Source organism: Lathamus discolor, chromosome 21, assembly GCF_037157495.1.
Source record: "Lathamus discolor isolate bLatDis1 chromosome 21, bLatDis1.hap1, whole genome shotgun sequence".
In the NCBI taxonomy this organism is placed as follows: domain Eukaryota; kingdom Metazoa; phylum Chordata; class Aves; order Psittaciformes; family Psittacidae; genus Lathamus; species Lathamus discolor.
Genome location: NC_088904.1, coordinates 1,398,901 through 1,423,050, shown reverse-complemented (window position 1 = coordinate 1,423,050; position 24,150 = coordinate 1,398,901). Strand labels below are relative to the sequence as shown.

General features: G+C 41.5%; 2 protein-coding genes across 10 annotated transcripts in view; one reads left to right on the top strand and one right to left on the bottom strand.

Annotated features, from left to right (window-relative positions):
• MYO9B (myosin IXB) overlaps positions 1 to 16,044 on the bottom strand; it is a 42,055-nt gene extending 26,011 nt beyond the window's left edge. For 8 of the 9 annotated variants that reach the window (XM_065699596.1, XM_065699593.1, XM_065699595.1 and 5 more), the window contains exons 1-2: positions 15,968 to 16,044; positions 6,427 to 7,320 (exon numbers count right to left, since the gene is read on the bottom strand). In XM_065699596.1, coding sequence (XP_065555668.1) covers positions 6,427 to 7,263 — 837 coding nt within the window. In that variant the 5' untranslated portion in view covers positions 7,264 to 7,320; positions 15,968 to 16,044. Of the gene's footprint in view, positions 1 to 6,426; positions 7,321 to 15,412; positions 15,583 to 15,967 lie in introns of those variants that run through there. The other variant, XM_065699594.1, reaches the window with a different exon arrangement.
• Positions 16,045 to 16,134: 90 nt separating this feature from the next.
• On the top strand, positions 16,135 to 23,223 carry HAUS8 (HAUS augmin like complex subunit 8). Its single transcript, XM_065658771.1, has 10 exons — positions 16,135 to 16,764; positions 16,846 to 16,919; positions 17,184 to 17,268; positions 17,923 to 18,036; positions 18,796 to 18,872; positions 19,372 to 19,443; positions 19,939 to 20,097; positions 20,653 to 20,794; positions 21,491 to 21,632; positions 22,394 to 23,223. Exons 1-10 carry the CDS (start codon positions 16,695 to 16,697, stop codon positions 22,512 to 22,514), a joined length of 1,056 nt encoding a protein of 351 aa, XP_065514843.1. The 5' UTR covers positions 16,135 to 16,694; the 3' UTR covers positions 22,515 to 23,223.
• Positions 23,224 to 24,150: the final 927 nt, after the last annotated feature.

Here is a 24,150-nt window from a genome sequence, read left to right as displayed (position 1 = left end):
GAATGATGGACATGAATACTGTACACAACACTGAACTGAACTCTTACACACAGAACCGGCCCATTATGGTGTATATCCTGGGGAGTACTGTTTTCATGACAGTCAAAAGTCTGTTTATTGAAACTCTTCCCTTTTTTGGAGGGGCATTTTGGTTTCTGGGTTTTTTTCCAGACTACCTTAAGGGCTGCAGTGTGATCCTGGGTCACTATTACTAAAACAGGTTCTCAGAGCCCTATTACAAGTAGATTTCTACTGGGGGCTGCCCAGTGTTCAGAGAAACTGAGAAACTTCTTATGAACTGGGAGAACGGCCAGAATTCTTCAGACAACTGCTATTTCTGACCTAGAGGAAAGAGCTAAAGGAGCTCTTCCTGTGCAGGGTGCAAACCCACAGGGTGGTTTTCTGCTGTAACTTCAGGAAAGTCAGTGGGTTTCTAAAGAGACAATTTATGTCCAGCACTGCTTATACATGACTGAGGCCCAGTTCATCCTTCTACTTTCTAGTGACTGGGCTACACATGACACGATGCAAAGAGCATCTATCCCAAATTACACTTTCAAAGCATTGACCAGAATCATCAATATCTTTTTATAGCTACTATCCAGCCAGTTATCAGCCAGATGTGGTTTTCAGAGCCCATTTTGCATACATACGCATATTAATGTATGCATAAAATCCAAGTCAATTCCTAACAGTTACCAACCATCACCAAACCAAAAGTGGAAGTCCAGTAACATCAGCATAGCAAATATTCTGCTTTGCAAATCAAAACCCAGTTCCTCCCAGCTGTTGCTCTCTGAAGAACATCAACTTCCCAGGTAGTGGGGCAAGAAACCTGTTGTAGCGAATCTTGCCAGGCTGCAGAACAGTGCATGTGCAAAGTGACTCCAGAAAAAGCTTCTTGTTAGAAAGTTGTTTGAACAGAAGGCATCAGTTAACTCTCAGTTTGCTAGACACAGCAACCAGTATAGCTGAATTTGCTACATTAGGTTTTAATAATAAACGTTTGGCATTATAGAGTTAAGAAATCCCAAGCCCAGGCTTCCTGAAAAACTTTTCTTAGTGATTACTCATGTAAGTAATGAATACAGTTTAAAACTAAAGGCTCTTATGATCTCATGTGTCTGGTATTTAGTCAAAGCATACAGCAAATTCTTAAAAGCTGATCTAATATTAACAGTTTTAGGAAAGTTTTCATGTACTGAATGGTTTTCTCATAAGAGCCTTTGACATCTACAACTCTTTAAAGAACATTCCAAGTTGCTTAACAGTTTGGGTGGGGAATTTTTTTGGGGGTAACATTTAACTTTAAACTCTAATCACTGCTACCACACTCTTTAATATACTTTGAAAAGTTAACTTTATAAGAAGTGACATCCCTGCCTAAATTCGGAGAAGTGCCAAAATCTAATGTGTTAAATGGCTTGATAGTGGTTAAATATCTTCACCCCACTGTAGCTTTATCCTACGAGAATAAAAGGATTACAGTGAAGAATGAAGCTCCCATATTACCTAGCTATTGCTCTGCATGGAAAGCATCTTTCCCAGCTAATTCTAGGCAGGTACTCTATATACATAGCTCAGATTCAAATGGAATATCTCCCTGGTTTGCCTTTACAGAGCCACATATGCCTTTACAGAATAAATTCAGAAGATGTGAGGGGACAAGAGAATTTCAGCTAAAGAGAAATAATAATTTCTATAACCAAACCCATTTACTATTTTCCCATGTGAGTACATGAGGAGACAGGTAAGAGTGAGAAGCTACATCTAAACCTCTCCATTGCAGAACACTAGGCTTACATAAAAGAGAGTGAGTCAAAAATAGCAGCCCAAGGCCAGAGGAATAAGAGTTGGGATAACCTATTCTGGGAGTCAGGAAGTCATCCAACCCATCCCTCTTACCTTGGAATGCAAGAGGCATAAACTACTGAAGTCTGCTACTTGCAACTCCTACAACAGTGACAGCTTTGAAAGTATTCAGCAAAATGCCAAATTCTCCTTTTATTTGCTGTAAAAAGAAAACCCTAAACCACACACATGCTTCTATCATGGAGCTCAGGAACACAGCTAAAAATCTCACTCCATTCATTCGCAAGAACTGCCAAAATCCAAAAGCCATCAGAGTTCCTATGCAAACCACCCCAATCCATGGCAGAAAAGCCACTGCATAGCCCAATCTTTCAACGTGCCAAATGACCTCCAAGACTCAAATTGCACACCATAGAAGAGGAAATGACTGCTTCAGAGTTGAACTCATTTTAGTAGTGGTCTTAAACATGCTGCAAAATATCTGCTCATCCACACAGAAGTTGCAGTGTTCATGGTAATTTTGCAACTCTGCATGTTGTACGATGCCCTGGGGAAGTCTCAGCAATCCACACAATACAACTGCATGAAGGACCAGGTGATTCCCCCCCCCACCCCCCCCAAGTGATGTGTGCAGCAGGGAGAAGTGCGCAACAAATTTCTACCAAAAAAACTTAGTAACTGGAAAAAGGAAGTTCCATTCCTCCTCTATGATTCTTAAAACAAACACAGGCAGATAATAGCCTCAAAACAACTACTTTCCCTTAAATAGAACAGACTACACCCACTAAATATATATATGCAGACTTTTATGGTAAATCCAAATGAAAACCAGAGTTGAAGCACCATTCAGCTTAAGTCTATCTTATACCAAAACCACAAGCACAACGGGACTGTAATAAAGAAAACAGAGCTGACAGCAGATTGCTTTACTCTGTTTTCCATAGAAAGGTAAAGCATAAAGGTTTACTTTCTACAATTTAACAAGCTTTTTTTTATGCTGAATGCTAGAAAAATCTCATCCCCACCTGATTATGCTGACAACATTCAGATTTACAACTGCCTTCTTTAGAAGAACACTTAATGAATGCTTCCTGTTGGACTTTCCATTTTATCTGGGTCTTAATTCTTTCTAAAGAATGGTTCAGTGCCATTAGGAAATCTTTAAGAACATACCCAAAGAGATAAAAGGAATGCCTATTAAAATACTACATGTAAAAGTTATGACAATGCCTGTGTTTCCACCTGTCCCTCCTCTCCTCAGCTTCCACTGCAGAGGGAAATGAACTTCCAGCAGGCTAAGAAAGTAACTTCTGTCATAAACACAGTATACTAAGGGTTAGTTAACAACAGACAGAAGCCAACAGGAGCTTTCCTGCCAGAAGAGGAAGCTCCAGTTCCCTCTTATATGTCCCTTGCCACATGCTCCCACCCCCTTGCTCCATTTTCAGCCATTTACTAAAGTAATTGGCTTGAAGAATCTAATCAGTTCATTTAAATCTCCAAAGTAAGTTTAGTCTTAGACAGCACACTGCATTTTACACTTGAAACATGCATTTTAAGCCATTTTTCCTTAACGAAAGGAAAATACAAACTTCTCGGAAACTTCTGAAGTGTGTATGGAAAGGTTCAATTCTCTCATTTGAGACTTCAAAAAACAAAGGTTTGATTCATTATTCCAAATTTTACCCAAATATTAGTTCCCAAATATAAATTCCTTCTCAGGACTTCAACTGTGAGTAAACTGAACTTAACGGTTCATACCAGAAGGCAAAACTCCAAGTCAGGGAGTTAGACTTTAAGCACTAAATTTAGAAGAGGATGAAAAAGTCAGGAATATCTTAAAACAGAGCCTATCTTTATCTTCCTGCCAGTTTTAAAGCAACTGCTCTTCATTTGAGATGATTTATGTCAACTTGGAGAAACAATTACAACTGAAGTCTGAGAGCAATTCCTGTAGAGCCAAGGCAACTGTATGTCACATGAACAGTTGAAAACCAGAATAGACCACATCTTTAGGCTGTGCTGAAGCATCACTATCCATGGAACAAGCAGCTAAACTATTAACAATGGCTTCTCTTCAAGTTACTTACAGATTTGAATACAGATTAGTTGGCCAACTCAGAAACAGGATTCCTTAAGAAATACATTTCTAAGTTCTCTATGTGCAGATAAAATTCTAAATCCACCTCCATAATACACTAACAGTGCTCACCTTTCTGTGCTGGAAGTATTTGCTTTAGCTACTTGATCTTTTACAAAAGGTCAGCCTATAAGTAGATATACTTTACTTAGGTCTAAAGAAAATAAGAGGTCACTAAAAAGGGGAAGTTCTGAGACAAACTGCAACTGGCTTTTATGATGTAGAAGTCAGGGGAACAGACTTTAGTCAAGAGTAAATTTTCATCTCTCATAAGGTCTCAAAACTTCGGAATGAAACATACCATTCCCCAGCACTTCAGGCACTACAAAACCCTTCATGCAAAAATATCCCTGAAACATCCATTTAAGAAAAATTCCCCTGTACCACTTTAGTTCCCTTAAGTAAAAACCCAAATGAATCACCACAGTTGGATTTAGAAGTGACAAAGATCTAACAGAAGAGCATCATCAGTTTGACTTCCACAAAGCAGAGTATGCTTCCCGCGCATCCCTCCCCAAGATCAAGATGTGACTTGGGTTTGGCTTTGTAAATTCTGCTTAGTGACTGGAATTGCACAGGAGCATCAATGCTGGGAAACATGGAAGCTGCCCTGTCAGCGGAATCACTCTGCTGTATCCCAAGTAGGATCGCTTGATTTCACTTCTCTATGCTCCATCACTTCTTGATGCGCACTAGTTACACAAACAGGGAAGTCTCTTCCCACTACCAAATTTCAGAAGAGAGCCTCACATTTTCAACAGGATGCACTCTAACAGCCATGTTGGAATCCATCTGGCAAGTTTGAGAGCTAAGCTTTCAATCATCATACTTCCAGCTAGCAAGACTATTTTCTTATGCATTACTGAATGCTGAGGGGAAGTCTGAAGAAGTTGTGGTACTTACGACAACCAATCCTACTGCAGAAAATCACCAGTATCTCTTCACGAACATTCCTAAACATACACAACATAGAATCATAGAAAGGTTTGGGCATGCTCATTGGCCATGGGCAGGGACACCTCTAGACCATGACACCCAAGGCTCTGTCCAGCCTGGCCTTGAACACTGCCAGGGACAGAGCATTCACCACTTCTTTGGGCAACCTGTCCCAGCACCTCAGCACCCTCAGAGGGAAGAACTTCTCCTTTATCTCTAACCTGAACCTTCCTTGTTTCAGTTTAAACCCATTACCACTTGTTCTGTCGCTACAGTCCCTGACGAAGAGTCCCTCTCTGGCATTCCCAACTTCCTCAGTCTGTCTTCATACACCCATTCACGACTCCAGCAAGTTACTAATTTTGATCTTCAATCTGAGGATACGTGCATTTCTCATTCAGTGGACAAACTGCAACACAAGATTTTGTGTCTCTTCCTGGTTTGACACAGCTGTATCACATCCGGAGACTAGGATGTGAAACAGTTAATTTTATCAAAGGCAGAAAGATCAGCTGATCAGTGCTTTCCACAGTGACCCCTTCCTGTTTTCTGTGTAGAACTGCAAACTTGAACTCCAGCAACCAAACCTCAATTTTACTTCTTCTTTCAAGCAGCAGAAAGCAAGACAAAATAAGAACTTGCATGTATTCCTCATTCTTTACAGACAAACTTTCAAATCATTTAAAAGTGTAATGCATTTTAAAGTTTAACTTCTATTGCTTTTTCACATTTTATCTAAAAGCTTAGGAAAAAAGGGTTTTTTTTTTTAATGAAAGTGTTGTAATTTATACATTTAAATAGTCTAACATGTGACAACAGCTGCACTCAAGCTCCTTGCTGTTTAAGATTTTATTACAGGTGACCATTACATTCATCCAAGCATTCAGAGTTTTTCCTTTCAGATGAGAGCACAAAAGGAAAAGGCTGAAGTCTAAAAGACCAGTCTAAGTTCATAACCTAATGCAAGACCAGCTGTACCCCCTCCTTCTCACATGTTTAGCTTTGCTTTCTGTTAGAAATGCTTTAGTAATTACAAGCCAAAACCAACTCACATTTTCTCCCCAACTAACAATGCTGCTCTCTTGAAAATGAACAGTTGTAGAAAGGAAATAACTCCCTCAAAAAGTGAGTTCATAAAAATGCTGCAGGACATGCTTGCACATAAAGGCACGACTACACTGAGCAGTTCATGTTTAAGTGGAAACGTTCTTTTTATGAAAACGTTTACTTATTATTTGATTCAAATGCCATCAAAACTTTAACATGGAAAACACAGGTAACCTCTGTCCCAGAATATCAGTTCTTAGTAGTGGAAAGTTAAGTCAAATATAAATTAAGAGCAACAGGAAGTCAACTGAACGGAAGGATGAATTAAGGAAAATCAATTAGAAGCAGTCAAGCAACACAGCCAAGCACCAGTGCAGCCCAGTGATACTTAAAGTCTAAACCTCAGGTGACCATCAAACATTCAACAGCAGCTATTGGAAGTTTTCAAGAAACAATCTTTGCAGAAGGCAATTTTAGCAGAAGAAGTTTACCTCCAGAACTGGCCCAGCTCCTAGAATAGTTCTCTCCACACCACTTGCGTACCCTTTCTGGCTCAGTGCAGTGAGGCAGTGAATTAAGAAGTTTGTGCTTTGAGTTTTCCCAGACCCACTTTCACCCGATATAACTATGCACTGATTAACATGCTTTTTAAGCATTGTGTGATAAGCCACATCAGCAATGGCAAAAATATGAGGCTCCAACTTCCCAAGTTGATGATTCTCATACATCTTGACATATTTAGGATTATAAATGGGCAGGAACTTGAAGGGGTTAATTGCAATCAGGATACTTCCTGCGTAAGTGTAAATTTTGTGTTTTAGAAAGCGGCACTTGAGATCCTCTAGGAGTGTTGTCTCTGTTAGGTTGGGAAGATTGCACAAGTCATCAAAGTCCTCCTGATGCCATGGAAGAAATCCCCTTTCAACCAAACGCCGAGCATCTGCCTCCTTGGAAAGCAACTGCATCTGGACATATTTGATGGTCCCATCAGTGTTCCTCTCTTGCAAAAGAAAGTAGTACCCATCCTTTTGTGGATGTTCATCCTGAGCGCGACGAGGCCAAAGTAAAACCCTATGAACTGGAGAATCATTTATATCAAGTACCCATTCTTCACCACCCGATTCTTTCACCTCCACAAGCACATAATGTTTCGAGACATCCAAGTTTAAGATATTAATCACATCCTTGATGACATCTGAAGATGTGCTGTCCTTGGTTGCTGTCACTTTGCAGCAGGGAGCACTTTCTGTTGAGAGTTGGGGGTAAATATGAAGATTATAGGCTGTCTTTGCCTGGCAAACTGCACTGTCAGCATCTTTTAAACTCATTCTGTCCCCAGATGGGATTCGGTCTTCTGCCCCTGCTTAATATGCAGTGCCCATTGTCTAAAAAAGAAGAAATAAGAGAGAAAAAGAAAAAAGAACAAAGTCAGGTGTTTAAAACAAAATGTGTACAAGAGATATTAAGTTATTTTCTGGAGGATGGGAATGAAGTTACGGAATAGTCAAGTTATTAAAAATCAATCCACTATTAACATACATCAGTGCTATTGTTTCCATCTACTTAGCCTGCCCCATAGGACTGATAACTGCACAGGATCTATGCTCTTTTCACTCTTCATTCTATTTCCAGGCAATCCCTTCCTCCCAGTTAAGGTAACGAGAGCATTCTTATATCTACAAAGCAAGCTGAACTGGGTAAGAGTCCAAATTCAAACTTCCTTGTTTCCCCAGGTTAGTTTTAACCCAGGTAATTTCCCTGGCCTGGTGCACTGTATGGCTACACAAACATTTATTTATCCTCCCACACAAACACTCCTTTAAAGCTGCACAAGCAGCCTGAGGTAGCAACAGGGTTTGATCACTTCTTAAATCAGCAGAGACAGTTCAGAGCAGCCACGAACTATAGCAGAAGGAATAGTGCATAGGTGCCAGAAGGAAGATGGTTCTGATGCCGAGATCCACACTGCTTTTCATTTCCCCCAACTGACCTCATTTCACAAGAGGTACAGACTGGGAACAGGATTTATCCACTCAGCTGTAAGGAAAGTGCCTATAGCTGACCAGAGCAAACACTGCCATCAATGTCTCCTAATCCTGCACACCATAGTGATTTCCTAAACATGCATCATTTACTCAGACAAAAGATTGCTAACTTCACTCGAGTGAACCACATCCTTGCTGCAGAAAGGTTTGAACGCACTTTTTATCTTCCATTTTAGGCAAAAAAGTAAAACCGGTACTATTGCGACTACTTTTCAGCTCAACTAACAAGATCCCAAATAACACACTTCACTTACAACTCTTTCCTCACTGGGTTTCAGTGACCTCATGCATGAGTTTCCAAAGATCACACATTCTGATTTCTTTTTCCTCCTTTCATCCTTGATGCAGGCCAGAAATCTAACATTAACCTCACAGAAGTCAACCTCCTCCTTCCTGCCAAATTAAAAGCCTCCTGACTTCGTAACTCCATGCCTTTGCAGGTGATTTTTCTCTCAAGTGAATTTGGTACCTCCACATCACCGGGACTAAGCTTGCTTACATTGCTTAAATTCAACAGTTTACTAGCTTATCAACAGGGAGCAAAAGGAGAAGGATAATGAAGTATCCTTCATTAGTAACAGTCTGTACAACTGCATACCCAGAATATCAGTTCAATTTTTGTTCAAGAACAAAGTGTTCTAATTATACATTTACATGCCAAATATATATTAAAAAGGGGGCAGAGAAATGCCAGTGAAGTTGCTTTTCGCCACTAAACAACTGCACAGGAACTTGCATAAGGCCACAGAGAGCAATCATTTCAAATTAAGACCAGTAGAGTTGGAAGCATTTAGCAGCCACTTCCACTGCAAGTAATGAATCACGGCACAGAAACATATGACATAGTTCTGCACAGAAACATATGACATAGTTCTGCCTCATGAAAAGCCTCAGAGTAGAGAACTGTTCTTTAAGGGAACTCTGAATAGTGAGCTTACAGAAGACATTGCTGTGCAAGCTGGATCATTTTCAGCGGCTACTCATCAAAAGGAAGGCTGAGCAAGCCACAGACAGCAAGACAAACCACAGCACATCTCTGGGCAAGCTGTATGATCCCTCAGAGAATGAGTTTTTCCCCCATTACGTTTCATTTGTCATTCATTAAGGAAAGCTTACTCCAAGAACTTGGTCTTACAGAAGAATGGAGCAGTGAGCTCAAAGCCTCTTCTCCATTTCCTGTACTTATCACTGACCAGTAGGTAAGTCTGAAGGACCTCTGCAATTGTAACCATGCAACTATAAAGCATTCTTAATCTATAAAAGCTCAAACACCTTAACATACAGTAGGACCTACAGGAGACTGCTGCTCATGGGGAAGATGAATCTGGAGCACAGACAAAAAGAACAGTGACCATTTTCCTCTCAAGTTAGCCAGCCAGTTTAAGGGAGACAGTCTTGTACAGACTTCCTTTTTTCCTCCCAGCAATTAGTTTCAGCCACACAGTCTGGTACAATAGAGGAAGTCCCCTCAGTGAGCATTTTTGCCAGAACAGCACCCTAAGAAACCCAGCACCAACTTTCTGCCCACACATAAGAGCTGAACATAGGTGCTGACCTCTAATTTTACCAACATGTATTTCCTAACCTCATCTCATGTCATCTACCACAATGTATCTGGCACATTGCTCAAGACTCTCATATTATGCTTTCCAAAGAGGAAACCAGAACACATATGGCCTCTTCTCTACAAGTGAAAAATCCAGGGGAATTACAGCAAGCAGCAACATGATGATAGCTGTTAGGGTCTGCTCAGGTGTGCATGACTGAAGAACTAGAAAGAGCAAGACCACTCGTCCTGAAGAAGGCAGATTTCTGACAAAGCAACATGCAGACATCACCTTTATGTATTTATGCTACATACAGATTTCTAAATTATGCAGTGACCATACAACTTGGTGGAAGTTCAAGCAGGCATCCATCACTCTATTGCCTACAGTAGAAAGAACTTGCTGACAGTCACAGCAGCAGCAGCAGCCAGCCAGTCAGCATAACATTGCTCCATCTTAACCAGGTATGAAATCCAGATATTACTTGCTTGCTTTCAACACCACTGAGCTTTAAGACTGCTTTCACTCAACAACTTAAATAGATATGCTACTTCAAATCATTTAATACTGATTATGAGTCCCAGTATTCAACTAAGGACAGGCTACCATCAAGCAACAGGAGGATTAGATTCTAGCAAAGGTGAATTCTTGGCATCAAAGTAAACATCACAGAAAAATCAGAGCAAGTAATCATTTCAATATGGCTATTCTAATATAACACCACAAGCATGACAGTGAATGTATTCCCCAGATAAATACTGAATGACTATCTTGTTAGGCAGCCCTACTACCCTCATACTTAGAACCTATGTGACCAATACTGCATCTAGAAGATATCTAAAATTCAGTTAAGAACCTGAGATAAGAGCAGCAACAACAGCAACAAATCTGTTGGAAAATACCTTACTGCAAAATACTCTAGAAGCTTTGTCTATGAGAAACACCCAGAGGAGACTGTTATCAGTTTAAGTCCTTGCACAGGGAACTAGAGTTCAGTAACAATCACCAGTCTGGAGGACAAAGGTACAAAACAAGCCAGTGGCTGGAATTCAGAACTAGACAAACTCATGGTAACACAAGACAGAAATGTCACCGGAAGGCTCTACTGCACTGGAGAACCTGAACTGACACTAACCCTGAGGCCTGACTGCTAAAGATCAGCCAGTCCCGAGTTACAGACATGCCTGTAAATCAGAGAAGTGAGTAAGGTACCACCCTCTTACTAATGTCAAGAGCAGTCTGAGCAGATGATTACAATGATTCCTTCTCATTTTATGATCTCCAATTATTTAGAAAACTTAAGCAATTGAAATATTTATTCAGTGTAATTTGGCACAGGGAGGAAGCACAAGCCTGACTTCAGGTGCACAGAACACTGGAAGAAAAAGGAGAAATACAAGAGTAGAAGGTAATAATGAAACCATACTGGTCAGCATGCAAAACAGCAAACTTGAGAAAACAGCACCACTGTAGACAGAAATTCTGCAAACTTACTTTCATTTCTTTCTTATAAGAAGCTCCTGTTCAATGCATGTGCATTAGAGTTATTAAATACTCTTAAGTGGGAGGCAGAAGCTGGCACTAGGTGCACATCAACTAATTTTAGACTTCACATTCAGACTCCCTCCTGGTTTCCTTAAAATGTTTTACTTTTCACAAGCCTTTTGCAGCACAAGAAATACATCTTCACAGTACTTAGAATTTACTAAGGACAGCCATCAGCATCTACAAAACACAGCAAAGCATTTTTTCACCATAGCCCTGTTTTACAGATGCAAAGAGAGTTAGGCAAGCTGGGCAAGCAAAGTAAAAAAAGTCTGACATGCAAAGCTTTTTAACCTTTTATTCACAAAGTTGCACTGTATTAATTCTGTGGGCATGAGTGGCAACAGCTACAGGGGATTAGTGTGTTAAAGGATATAGTGATATATGATTTGCACCCTTGAGACAGTGGTTCCTTTGTGCCAGTGTAACAGACACAATTTAAGGTACTTGTATTTCAAGTGAGATTGAAGACAAGTAAATCTGAAATAGCGCTAGGCCAACTTAAATACAAGGTATCAGAGGCCACCTTTACTTGACTGTCCTAGAAGGATAATTCCAACAGGACTAGAAAAACGGAAGCAATTCTAACCCATCTAAAATCTTTTTTCAGGGTTTTGTTACCTTCCCCTACCCCATCCTCCATAAGATCTACAGCATATTTGTTAATAGCACCAACATAATCAGCTTATAAAGGCAACAGTCTAATGGCATATTTCTTTTTATATTACGTATCAATTAATACTTTCATTTGCTTAAGAAAATAAGTTTTTGCAAGTCTCTATCAAGCCAATTAATTTTTAATATGCATTAAAGCCAACATCATGCACTTAATAATGTGGTAAAAGGCCAGAAGAGAATTTCACCCCAATCAGCACAGGGTATCTGTTTAGTTTAAATAAGGCTATAATTTGAAGCCACATATTTAGTCAATGAATCATAGTGAAGCTAAAAAGGGAAAGCTACCATTACAGCAAAATTGGTGAGGATGAGCTTTAGAATATTCTAGTTCTTCATATTTTCATGTACATTTCCAGCACTGCATTCCTCAAACGGAATGATTCAAGCTTCTCCCATTGTTCAAGTCATTTTCAACACAAAAGTAGAATCACATCACAAGTGCCTGATCTAATCTTCTAGTACCTCTAATCTTCTGCAATACCAGAATTGCCTATGACCATCCCTAAAACAGACCTTGTGTCTGTCAAATTGAAAACTTACAGCAATTTCAAAAACTTTCAGCTGTTAATATCCTTGATTTCCAAAGCAAGGAATTTCCAGCAAAACAGGCTACAGAGACACTCTAAAGTTTTCACAATTAACTGCATTACAGGGAAGGCAAAGGCCTCAACTCTTGTCTTATCTCCTGTCACAAGGACATACAGCTGCTGTTGAGCATAATTAATGTTATTTCTTTCTTCTCCAGTATTCCAGACATTTGTGGACACTACCTCAAAATTGTTTAACATTCTGTTAACACTTCGGCATTTTTCTTGGTCATAAAAAATTCTCTTGCACTGAACTTCAGATCCTTGGTTTAACTAAAAGCTCTTGGCTTTTTCTACTCCAAAAGGAGTGGTTCTGAATGGGGCATGCAAATTTACAACACGTTTGTTACTACTGTTTGTAATAAACCCTACCAGAGAAGTTACTACCACAGACTTCCTAACAAAGGAGAAGCTGGACTGCAATGTAAGCAATGCAACGTAACACAGGAAAAAGTCAAAGAAATTATCTTTGTTACAAGCAGTTCCTCTTTACCTTCTCTCTATTCCCTCTGGCCCCTGAGACCCCAATCCCAATCTACACCCTTGAACCACCTAAGATACAGACCTCTACTTCCTCTTAATGACTCAGATGCACAATTTAACCTCAAGACAAGGATACCTTATCACGCTTATGGCGACATTAAAGATCTGTAACATGTTATTACCTTACAAAAAGTATGATATCAGAGTTACAGATGTATGCTTGAGTATGATTCAGAGGAAATGAAAATGTGGCTCTGTGAAGAAAACAAGGAATGAAGGAAAAACAACTGAGAGTGTTAGAGGCTAAGAACATAAGACAGAATAACCCTGGAGACTATACTACCATTTTTTGTAGTTTTCTTAATTTTATCCTTAATAGCATTACAGCTGTCAACAAAGGAAGTAAAAATTTCACTGGTCTAAGGCTGCATTTACACTGATAAATTTTCTTCAGAAACTTCAGGTTGCTCTTTTGTGTGAATTACCTGGGGGTGGGGGTGGGGAAGGGTACATCAGCTGAACGTGCGCTTGTCAAAAATAGTTTTAAAACACACTTTTACTGTTAAGCCTTGCTAGTGTTTAAAGGAGTAGCATATTTTTCTAGGATTTGCATTGAGTTTCATTTTGTAATCAGATACAAACACCACAATAAAGCCTAGATAAAAGCAACTCTGCAAGCCCCACTCAAGTCATTTGATACATCAAGAAAACATGATATACTAGAGACAAAATCTCTGAACTTTCATTTTCTGAAATAAAGACACTCCTGGTCCTTTCAGAAGGCAGATATCTATTAAAATAGCTGTCTATTGAAAAAAACGAATCCTTATCAGCATTTCAGGCTTTACTTCTCCTTGCTAATAGGTCTTGTTTCTTAGAAATGTGATTAATAAATGCCTTCAGATTCACAAAAAAGTACTGAACCACAAACTTACTTTTGCATCATAATTTTCCACTCTTCTCCTTGACTATTGAGATAGCTTATACTGTTGCATCTTTCAGGAATGTTTTCTTTTTAAATGCCCCTGATAAACAAATCGTGGTATTTGACCATCCAGTTAAGGAAAGGCCATATTTAGCTGAAGCAACATTGAACTATGCGCGTATGAGTCAAACAGTTATTCATATACAGGATTATTCAAGAGGCCTAATGTTTGAATCATTATTCGTCAGAAAACTCAGTCTGTACAAAGCATTAGCTTCTAGGTGAACCTAGTTTCAATTTTTTATCAGCTGCATTTACTCTTCCTAAATTATTCAGTTCTATAAGCATTTTAGGTTCCACCAAAACCCCACAAATCTATGGTCTTTTTTTCCTACTGATTAGACTATCCATTTGGACAGATAGCTGTCCTGTTACTGCAGAAACTGCAACACTCAACTACTGAAAAAGCTTTTGTTGAGACAAACATTCAAGCAGGGCAAAAAAAAAACCAACTGAAAACAACCAGCAAACAAATCCCAAACAACCCAAGTAAGTACAGTTCTACAAAAACAATTGTGTCACATTACTGCATTTAACTCCTGAATTTATGCTAATAAGTAAACACTAATGGTTAAGGAAATGGCCTTAGATGCATCATCCTGGAAAGCACAATGTTAGCGGACTTTAAGTCCAGAGAAGGTAGAAAATCTCATCATTAGTTCAAAGACACAAAGAACAAAGATTCACTCTTTTCAGAAAAGAGCCTCAATGAATCTTGAAGCCAATATGAATATATATGTGCATTAAAAGTTCCCCATATTGCTTCCCCTCCATCAAGTGGACTTGTTTCTGACAAGACTAAGTAAAAGACACCAAAGACTTACTAAAACTTGAGGGGTGTGACACTAATACACTACACCGGAATGCAGGATTACCTCACTGTTACTTTAGGGCAAGTACTTCAGCCATATATTCCAGCTACCAGACCTGGAATCAGAGAGCTTCTAATTACCCATGACAAACTCTTATTTGCAAACATCTCTGTAGACGAACCGATACCAATCCACCTCTAGGCGCAACGTGGGAGGATGCTGATGACATCTACGAAAGCCTAATTGTATTTGCCAGAAGCCTGAGATCATCTCCAGCCCTTTGCTACACTGCCACCCATTTCTAGAAGGTGAAATCAAAGAATACGGAACTCCTTTACATCCAAGCTACTTCTCACTTTATACAAACAGGACTTGCAAGCGAAGCTTGGTAAGAATTTGCCAAAATACTCATGAAGTAACAAAAAACAAGGCTGGGAAGTCATCTTGTACTAGGATTACACATACCTGTACCAACCGTGTGGTCACAGCAGTCATGAAGCAGGACAAGACGCTGCTACTTTAGCCTACAACCACATTACAAAAAGATGTTCCCAGCTTGCACAAGTTTTTCCTTTTCAGAGATTGCAAAACCAAACTTACCAAAAAGACGCAGCACTACCAGGACAGAGCTAGAGACATGTATCTGTTAGGCAATGATGGTCACCGTGATAAAGCACTCCCTCAGTGCAGTAGCAACACTGACATCGTCAAGAGTCGCCCAAAGATAAAACAAAGAAACAAAAGAACCCAGCGAGTATTTTCGAACGATGCTGAGGTACTCATACAAAAGCTCACCGGCTGCTCACACCGAGACTCCGAGACATCACATGAAACAGCAGAACGCTGCGCGGTTAAGAGCAGTAACGGGCGATGGAAGTTAACATCGCCCGAGAGACCGGAGGCACCGGCGGGCGGCGCGGAGCGCTCCTTCCCCTCGGGCACGTCCAGCTCTTGGAGCGCCCCGCACGCAAAACGAGCGAGCCCCCAGGCAGCTGCCCCCCGGCCCTGAGGAGCCCCCTCAGCTCCAGCCCGCGCCTCCCCCGGCCCCAAGCAGCGCCCTCTCCAGCGCCCGCCGTCCCGGGCCACGGCTCCCAGCGCCGGGCTCCTGAGGGAAGCGGCAGAGCGCAGCAGCTCCCGCCCGCCGGACACCCGCAAGCCCTCTCCACACACACTGGGCTCCTCCGCCCGCCCCACAGCGCCCGGGTTTGGGGGGAGACCCGGTCCCGCTGAAGCGGCACCGCTACAGCGCTCAATCACCCGTAGAAAAGAAGAAGAAAGAAGGAAAGAAAGGAGAAAGGAAGACGAGAGGGCACCCATCAGGGAGCAGGGGCGCGCCCCGCCGCCCTTTACCTCAGCCGGTGGGTGAAGCGCTGGCGACCAGCACCGCCTCCCGCCACAGGCCCCGCGCAGCCACTTCCGGGTGCCGGGGGAGGCAGGGCGGCGCCCATTCAGCGCCGCGTGCGCACAGCGCAAGCGCCGCGCTCAGGGCGGGCCGGGCCGCGCCGCGCCGGGGCGGGTGCATGCGGAGCCGCCGCGGAGCTCGGCCCGGCCCCCTCCGCAGCTCCCGGTGCTCGCCGGGCGCTTCCTGAGGTAGGAAGCGAGGAGCAAGAGCGGGCGGAGCTGTGTGAGAGCCGAAGAGCCGCAGTGCCGGGAGCGTCACCTCACGGTGCAGTGGGGGTCCCGCTGTGGCGCAGGGGGCGGCTGTGTTGCTCACCGCCCCTCTCCAGCCGTTTCTAGGAGCCCCGGGTCCCCACCGCCGTGCTCATGAAGCTGCAGAGAGCAGCCTCCTCCCGCCGAGGCTGTGGGGAAGGGTTTGGGGCCCGCGGTGCTGTCGGCGCTGCCGGGGCCCCCCCATGTTTTGCTTCCCCCCTGCGCTGCGGCAGCCCCGCGGTGACCCCCCCCCGACTCGGAGGCTGATTCTGTTCCTCCGCGCCGGCAGGGGGCGCGCTGTCTCAGCCGGAGCGCGGCCGGCGCTGCTCGCGCGGCACCGTTCGAACGCGGCTGAGGCGGCGCGGGGCGGAGGCGGGAAGAAGCGTCCCGGTGTCGCGGTTGGCGTCTCCCGCTGCGCCCCGGCAGGATGTCCGCGGGGGCGGGCGGCCCCGAGGGCGCTGTGGCGGGCGGAGGAGAGCCGAAGGCAAAGAGGAAAGGTGAGGGAGAGGGTGAGCCCGCTCCGGCTGAGGCAGGAAGCTGAGGCGGGCCCGCCTGAGCTCCCTCTGCTCCTTCTTCAGGAGGAAGAATGGTGAAGTCTCGCTACCTGGATTACGATAAGAAGGACGCCAAGAGGCATTCGGATTCCTCACTGGTGAGCTTAGGTGCTGTTCTGCAAAGGGTAGAAACGAGGGCGGCTGGGACCTGTGGCAGCAAGACTGCTGGGGTTATGAGGGAGTTACGGGTGACGAGATGCAGACGGAGGTGGGAATCTGGGGCAGTGCTCCGGTGACTTGTAAAGCACCAAGACGCCCTGGGGTTATAGTTGCTTATTGTCAGCATTCAAGTGGGGGGTAAGACACAGTGCTGGTTGCAGTCGCAGCGTGCAGTTCAGTCTTACCTGTTTCTTGATTGTCAGGGTGCTTCAGCAAAGTCCGCTTCTAAACCGTCATCTGCAGCTACATCAAGATCAGTTTCTTCTCGGAAATGTAAACCTCCTGCTGGTGAGTTTTACCAGAATTTCAGAGCTGTTCTTTTGTGATTTTGTATTTCTGACCTGTGGAACTCTTTACCAACTCTAAAATGTTGCTAAGAGGTCGTGCTTTGCATTAATTGCACCGCTGCCAGTTATCTGAATTAATTAATTTGATGTGGGATTAAGAGGTGGAAAGTGCATTAAACTCGTCTGGATCTGGAATTGCATCATTTGATTGTTAAAAGTAAGCATCTCTCATGCCTTCTGTGCATGGCTTTGAACTGCTCTTTTACTGTGCCCTCACCATTGCTCTGCTTTTCTTTTTTTTTTCTTAATATTTTCAATAAACCCAGTGTAAAGGACTGAAAAATTCCTCTCTGCAAAACAGTTTTTATTTCTTTGGATTGCAAAAAGCTTTCTGCAGGGCCTTGACTTGAAATATCCTGAAGAAATAACATTATTCGCTTTGTACATCTGAGTGTTGTTGACCTGTATTTAAGCCAATAACAGTCTGAACTAATTTATCTCTGTGTAAGAGAGGGAGTATGCTAATAATGTGTATAAAGTACATGCGTAAAAACTTGTGTAAGGTTGCCACATGTTACTGAAAGAATATGGAACTGTGAACTTATACAGAACCTGGTTTTAATACTTTTAGTTTGATAACAGCTTCTTTCCACAGATGTTGGCTCCAGCTCATTAAATAAAGGTAGCTTTGAGAAATGTTACTTGCAGTCCACTTTACTAGATGAGGCTAAAGCTGATCTACCGGACATAGATCTTTCAGCTGTTAGTGGTAAGCTTCCACTTATGCTCAGTTCCTTGTTTCATTATTTTTGTTGTATGTGCTGTAACTTGTGATAAGTAACCCTTGTATTCTTCCATATTCACAAAAAGATTTTGTTCAATAAGACTAATGTTATTTCAAGTGTCTTTAAGTGGAGGTATTAAGACCTCCAGGATTTAAATTAACTCAGTTTTAAATATCTTTTGTGTGTTCTTTTTGTTTACAATCAAGTATTAAAGGACAAAGTACTCTGAATGTAACAGATGGATGTTAGATTATCAGCCCTTCTGAAAACTGTATCACATCTGTCTGTAACTGTCAATTAAAGCTAAATGCACCTGTGCTCCACATCTTCTCATGACTACCATCAGAGCCAGCAATAGAGCACAAGTTGTCTTTACTGCTACACATAATAATTTTGAAATTATCCTTGCCTTTGAAGAACCTGATGGTATGCTGTTGTGCTTTAAACCAAGCCGGTAACTCAGAACTGGGTGTCCTATCTCTGCTTCTTCCCGGCTTCTTGTGCCCCTCATCACTGGCAGAACATGAGAGACTGAAAAGTCCTTCATCAGAATAAGCATTATTTAGCAACAGCTAAACCATTGGTGTGTTATCAGCATTGTTCTCAGATTAAAGCTGAAGCACAGCACTGCACCAGCTACTAGGAAGGAGAAAAATAACTGTTGCAGCTGAGCCCAGGACATATGTTAACCCATTGTGTATACCTCGGTAGAAGAGAGCAATAACTTTTCGGTTGTGATTCAGATAAAAGCATGCGCAAAAAGCCTCGTGATTCAGAATCTGCTTGCAAAGAAGATACATGTCAAGACTCTGAAGCAGAGGTGAGTCACTGCTTTCATTTGTTAAGCACATGTATTTTGAAATGCATGAAATGAAGATTTTATCTTTAATTTTGATAACAACTGGGATGATTATCCTGGGATGACCTGAAGTCAGAGGATAAGTCTCTTCTACTGATAGCAGTATTTGCTTTGCTTATAAGGTGTTCTAATGCTGACTGAAGCTTTGCTTACATTTCTTGTGGTAAAGAATCTGCTCCAGTTGTAGCATCCCCTCAAGTGCCTTGTTTAGGCATCTCATTCAATGTAGCACTGAAACTTCAAGTTCTCTACCAGTGTTACCTGCTGAAAATGCTTTGAAAAGTGGTGGAACAAAGAGGTATATTTAATTAACATGTTGTTTAAAAACCCAAGCTTTTTTCACTGAGCTGACGGTTGTTGATGATGATTCTGGGCACAAATTGGGCTTTCAGTAATTTATTTGAATATTTAATTGTTTAAATACCAAAATTGATCTAGTATATTCTGTTCTTTTTTGAAGGAACATTATTCTGGTAATGCAGTAGAAGAACTGGAATCTCAGACACTGCTTTTAAATTACCTAAGACTAAAGGTGAGAATCAGTCAAGTAGTTGGTGTTTCAGGTAGAAGAACTTGATATTGAGGAATTGTTTAATTTCTTGTCTGTGCTTTCTGATCCTTAAAAGCTGCATTTTGAAACTTTCTGTGTTGATGGTTGTAAAATTGTAAGACTTGCTTTGAAAACTCTTTGAATCCAGTGTCAGTTTGTTAAACTGGTGCTGGTTCTTCATGAGGTATGGATGCACAGAAGTTTTGGGAACGTCACGAGTGAGAGTGTTTGGAGAGTTGTAGCAGTGATTTTGTTCGCTCAGTGCTGTGCATGTTCACTTCTCCTTTACAAAAACCATTTGCAGGGGTGGGGGAAGAAGATGGCGGGGGTAACATACTGTGCTCATTGCATGAGGTCTGCAATTCAGTAAATGAAGCTCTTTGACCTGGTCCAAGGCTTACATTTGTTTATTCAGAATGTGTTAATTACCTGGATATAGTATTAATTTAGCTGTGAATATTTTTTTGAATGTAATAGGCAGAAAAAAACCTTTCCAAGCTGGAGAAAGAAGCAGAAAAAAACTTGTTAATGTTGCATGAAGAAAAGGAGAGAGAATATAAGAAGCTCTGTGAGTTGAAGCGTGAGATTCTACTCCAAGAAAGAGAGCAGAAACTTAATGATGCATTAGACAAACAGGTAGGCTTTATTACAGTTTATGCTTCTCCTATATTTAAACAAGCTCACTTATGAGGTGAGCTTCATTTCCTTTATTCAGAGATTTTTGTGCTTCTGTGGCCTGCTGGGGTACAATTTTACGCATCTTAAACAGAATAAATACGTACTTCCTGTTGCGGCATGTAGCGCTCTCTAGTAACCTAAGTAAATGCCTTTGTCCTTGTTTTGTTCTCCCTTGTGGATAGTCAGGAAGGAGAAATTAGAACTGTCAGGCATGCAACAGGCAAGCACTGATTGTCAGAGCAGTCTGCAGTTGGTGCATAGGAGATGGGAGTATCATAAGCCCCATGAGCATCCTGCAGTTACACAGTTGTTTCTAGAGCTGAGCTGCTAGCCCTGAGATGAGAAGTGAACATCTTTATTTGTCTTATATTTAGATGTCAGACAGCAGCAGGTCTGGCCTAGTTGTAAGAAAGCAAGTTGCTAATGAATAACGAAGTTCTTTTAAGAGTTAATTTTCAGAACTGAGCCTGTGTTTGCTTTTGAAGAAATGTTGGTTTCTCATGTCTTTTTCAGATGGATTTACTTTCTTCGCTTCTTCCTGTTTGTGAAGAACTTCAAGGGGAGTATAAAAGATTTGCAGTTTCCCTGGATGCCACTAGACATGAATTACCCATAAAGAATATTCACATAGAAGGAGATATGCAAACATACCTTGGTATGAAAATTTGATTCATCAAACTTGCTTTTAACTGTATTCATGGCTTTCCTCCTCCTTTCTTCCCGATGAAGTAAGAAAGTTGCTGAAGTACTGTTACCTCTTATTTCGCTGTTAGAGGGGTAGATTTGCACATGTTTCTTGCAGAACTAATGCTTGAATGCATTATGTGCTGTCTAGAATCAGAGAATGTTAATAAATTAGTACTTGTGGTTTGTATTGAAGTCTGGACAAAGAGTTACAGTTTTAAACTGCTGGTGGGTAAGAAAGGAGATTCTTGGCAACGACTTAACCTATTGGTGTGTTATCAGCACTATTCTGAGACTAAAGCCAAAACACAGCACTGTACCACCTACTAGGAAGAAAATTGCCTCTACCCCAGATGAAACCACAACACCAGGGAATTTTGAATGTTTAAAACTTGTTCTTTCTCTTGCATTTGTCATAAAAATCTTTGACATACTCTAAATGAGAGCTTGATTAGCCATTTTAGTAGCCTCTTGCTGGTCACAATAGCTAAAAATAATTTGTCTTTCACAGTTTTCTCATGGTGTGTTTGTGAAAGCTGAAGAAACAGTAGGTTTCCATTGTCTTATTCACTTGTCTCTGTAATTACTACAGCTATTATGTAATCTTGTATTAACTGATGCCACTACTTGCATTTTTTAATAGTATCTTTAACATCTTCTATTGTAGAAGAACTGCAAAAACAGTTAAAGATCTCAGGGGAGCTTCTGACAGAACTTACACCGAGCTACTCAGAAGAAAGTACAAAAACATTTAGTGTACTGAAAGAGCTTAAAGAAATGTCTCAGGAACTGGATGAAGAGCTTCAAAGGTATTTACAACAATCAGCTGAAGACTCATTGGCTAAATATTCAGAGGAAAATCTATATATCTTGCCAATATAGATCAAGAACATATATTGGGGAAGGATGAATTGAGGGGATAGTACCACTAAGTTTAATTCTGTTCAGTTCATAGTGGACGCCCGTATTTGTGTCCCTACCTTACCTATGGTCAAAGGTGGTTGTGTTTTTTCATTTGTGTATTTTAAGCAAACTGCTTTAGTGTGCCACTCTCTGACACTTTAGCTGAGAAATTTGGTGAGCAAGAATAGCCCTGATAAAGCACAAGTATGTAGGAGAGTGGAGAACTGCAAGACACCGAAAAGTGAACTTAGAAGCACTCTGTCTTGAATAATAACTATGCAAATACCTATTAGGAGGTATGAGGAGCACAGAAAAGGTTGGTTTTTTTTCCCCTCAGATACTGTGTCAACAAATAAAAAGTATTTCTGAGAGTGTAAAGAAGAGATGAAGCATGATATATTTTCTTTACTTTCTTTGTTGCCCCCGAAAAGATTACAGCTAAAATCTTAGCAGATTGATAGACTGTAAAGCCACACGTCCCCCCTCCTGCAGACTGCCCCTCCTCTCCTCCAAATTCTAGCCTTTGGGAAGAAACTTCATGGTTTACCTTTTTTTTTCTTCTGGTGGCTCCTTGGCAGAAGAGTGATGCAAATGTCCAGGCCTTTGGGCTTAAGCAGGAGTTGTTACCCTCCAGAGTAGCTGATGTAACTTGCTTCCTTTGTTCCAGGAGCTTCACAAGAATGCTGAACCTGTCCTCTGAAGTTAGTAAAGAAGTTTCTCTGCATAACCAAAGAAAATGTGAAGAGAAGCATGGACTAGATGTTATGAAGCGCTTGTACTTCAAATAAGTTTGTGTATTGTTTTACTAAGTGGGGGGTTACTAAGTCAGTGCCAGCAGATTTGTTACTTTTTTACTTCTTGTATGAAAGTATAACTTGTCCAAATTTTCAGTTATACTAGAATATGAAACCAGCAGCACATGTGCTTACTGATAAGTAAAAAAGGAGTTTTGTTCTACATGCTGTCCCATGAGGAGACTTTGATTTTGAACGTGAATTTCTGTGACCCCTTTCTCATCCCTTTCTGCCTTGACAATACTGAAAGGTAAAGAATAAGAAATGTTATTGGCAAATATAACCTATGTATTATAAAAGTTCTTGGTTTACTTTCTTTTACTGGTTTCGGGGACACTGATTTGCATCTCTTTCAAAAGTAGTGTTCCTTACAGGACAACATATCAGAATCTAGATGTGGAATTGCGTATGTGGTACTGTGCATCTGCTGATCTTGTCTGGAGGTTCTGTAGGGATGATAATTGGTCCCTCTATGAGCAGCTTTTGGAGGAACACTTTATTGTCCCTTATTTCTGGATTTGCTACGTGGGTAGTAAGTAACGAGGCTGATAGTTGGAAGGAACTCAAGTGAAAAGTTTTGGTAATTTGTTGCCTAATTGTCTTGGAATCAAATCATTAAAATCATAAATGCTTTTGTATTAATCTGACTCCTCTTGAAGGAGTTTAGTCTTTTTAATAATAAAGACTGTTTTCCACTGCTGTATCAATAGCCTTAATGTTTGAGTATCTTAACTGATCTCCTACAGAAGCTTTTGGTTCTGTCTGGGCCTACATAGGGCTAATGCTACTTGATATATGTGGCGATGGAGTTACAAGCACTAATGAGCCCCAGTGGCAAGCCAGGACCTACTGGCAGAGTGCTGAGGCCAGAAGTGCTGTGAATGTTCAGAGAAACCTCAAACCTAACTCCTGAGTAAGTGCCGGGGGGTGAGTGGGGTCTGTTACGAACATACATGCCAGATGTGGTGTGTTTTTTCAATGTACTTTAAATTTTTGCACATGGAATGCATTTCTCTCTGAAAGACATGCTGTATCCTGTTTTGTTTTGTTGTTTTGTTGTTTTACCTATGGAACCTCTTTCTGTGATGGTTTTTTAAAGCTTTGCTTTGCTTTGTCTGCAGTGGTACATTTATAGTTTAAGCTGTGTCTGGAAAGCTTTGGGGCCTGCTCAAAAGTATTTGGAGCGTTCTCCTTGTACTCCTTGAAATGGTATTCAGGTTTTCTTCGTTGTGTTACTGAGGGTCTAACTAGATCCTTGTCTCGTTTTCATAACAGTTAGGAGTATATTAAGCTATAGTAACTGGATCAGTAAGATGTGCCATGCACTGGCTGAGAAGCCGATATGTACAAGCTATTAAGACCCTCCTTGTATATCACATCAGTGCCATTTTTGTGGCAGCAGCTTATCCATGAGCTATTAATCTGTCACTTCTTCTTCCTCAAACATGTTTAGATGAGCTGCACCTCATAGTATCCATGTGATCTGCTGTTCAGTGCACGAGTTGTAGGTGCTGCACCCAGCAGGACCATGCTCTGGGTTAGGGGCCTGAGCTGCACCTACCGTGTTGGCCGCTGGATGGGGAACTTTGCTAAGCAGTCAAGTCGTAGGTTAGCTGCTTGGTTTTGACGA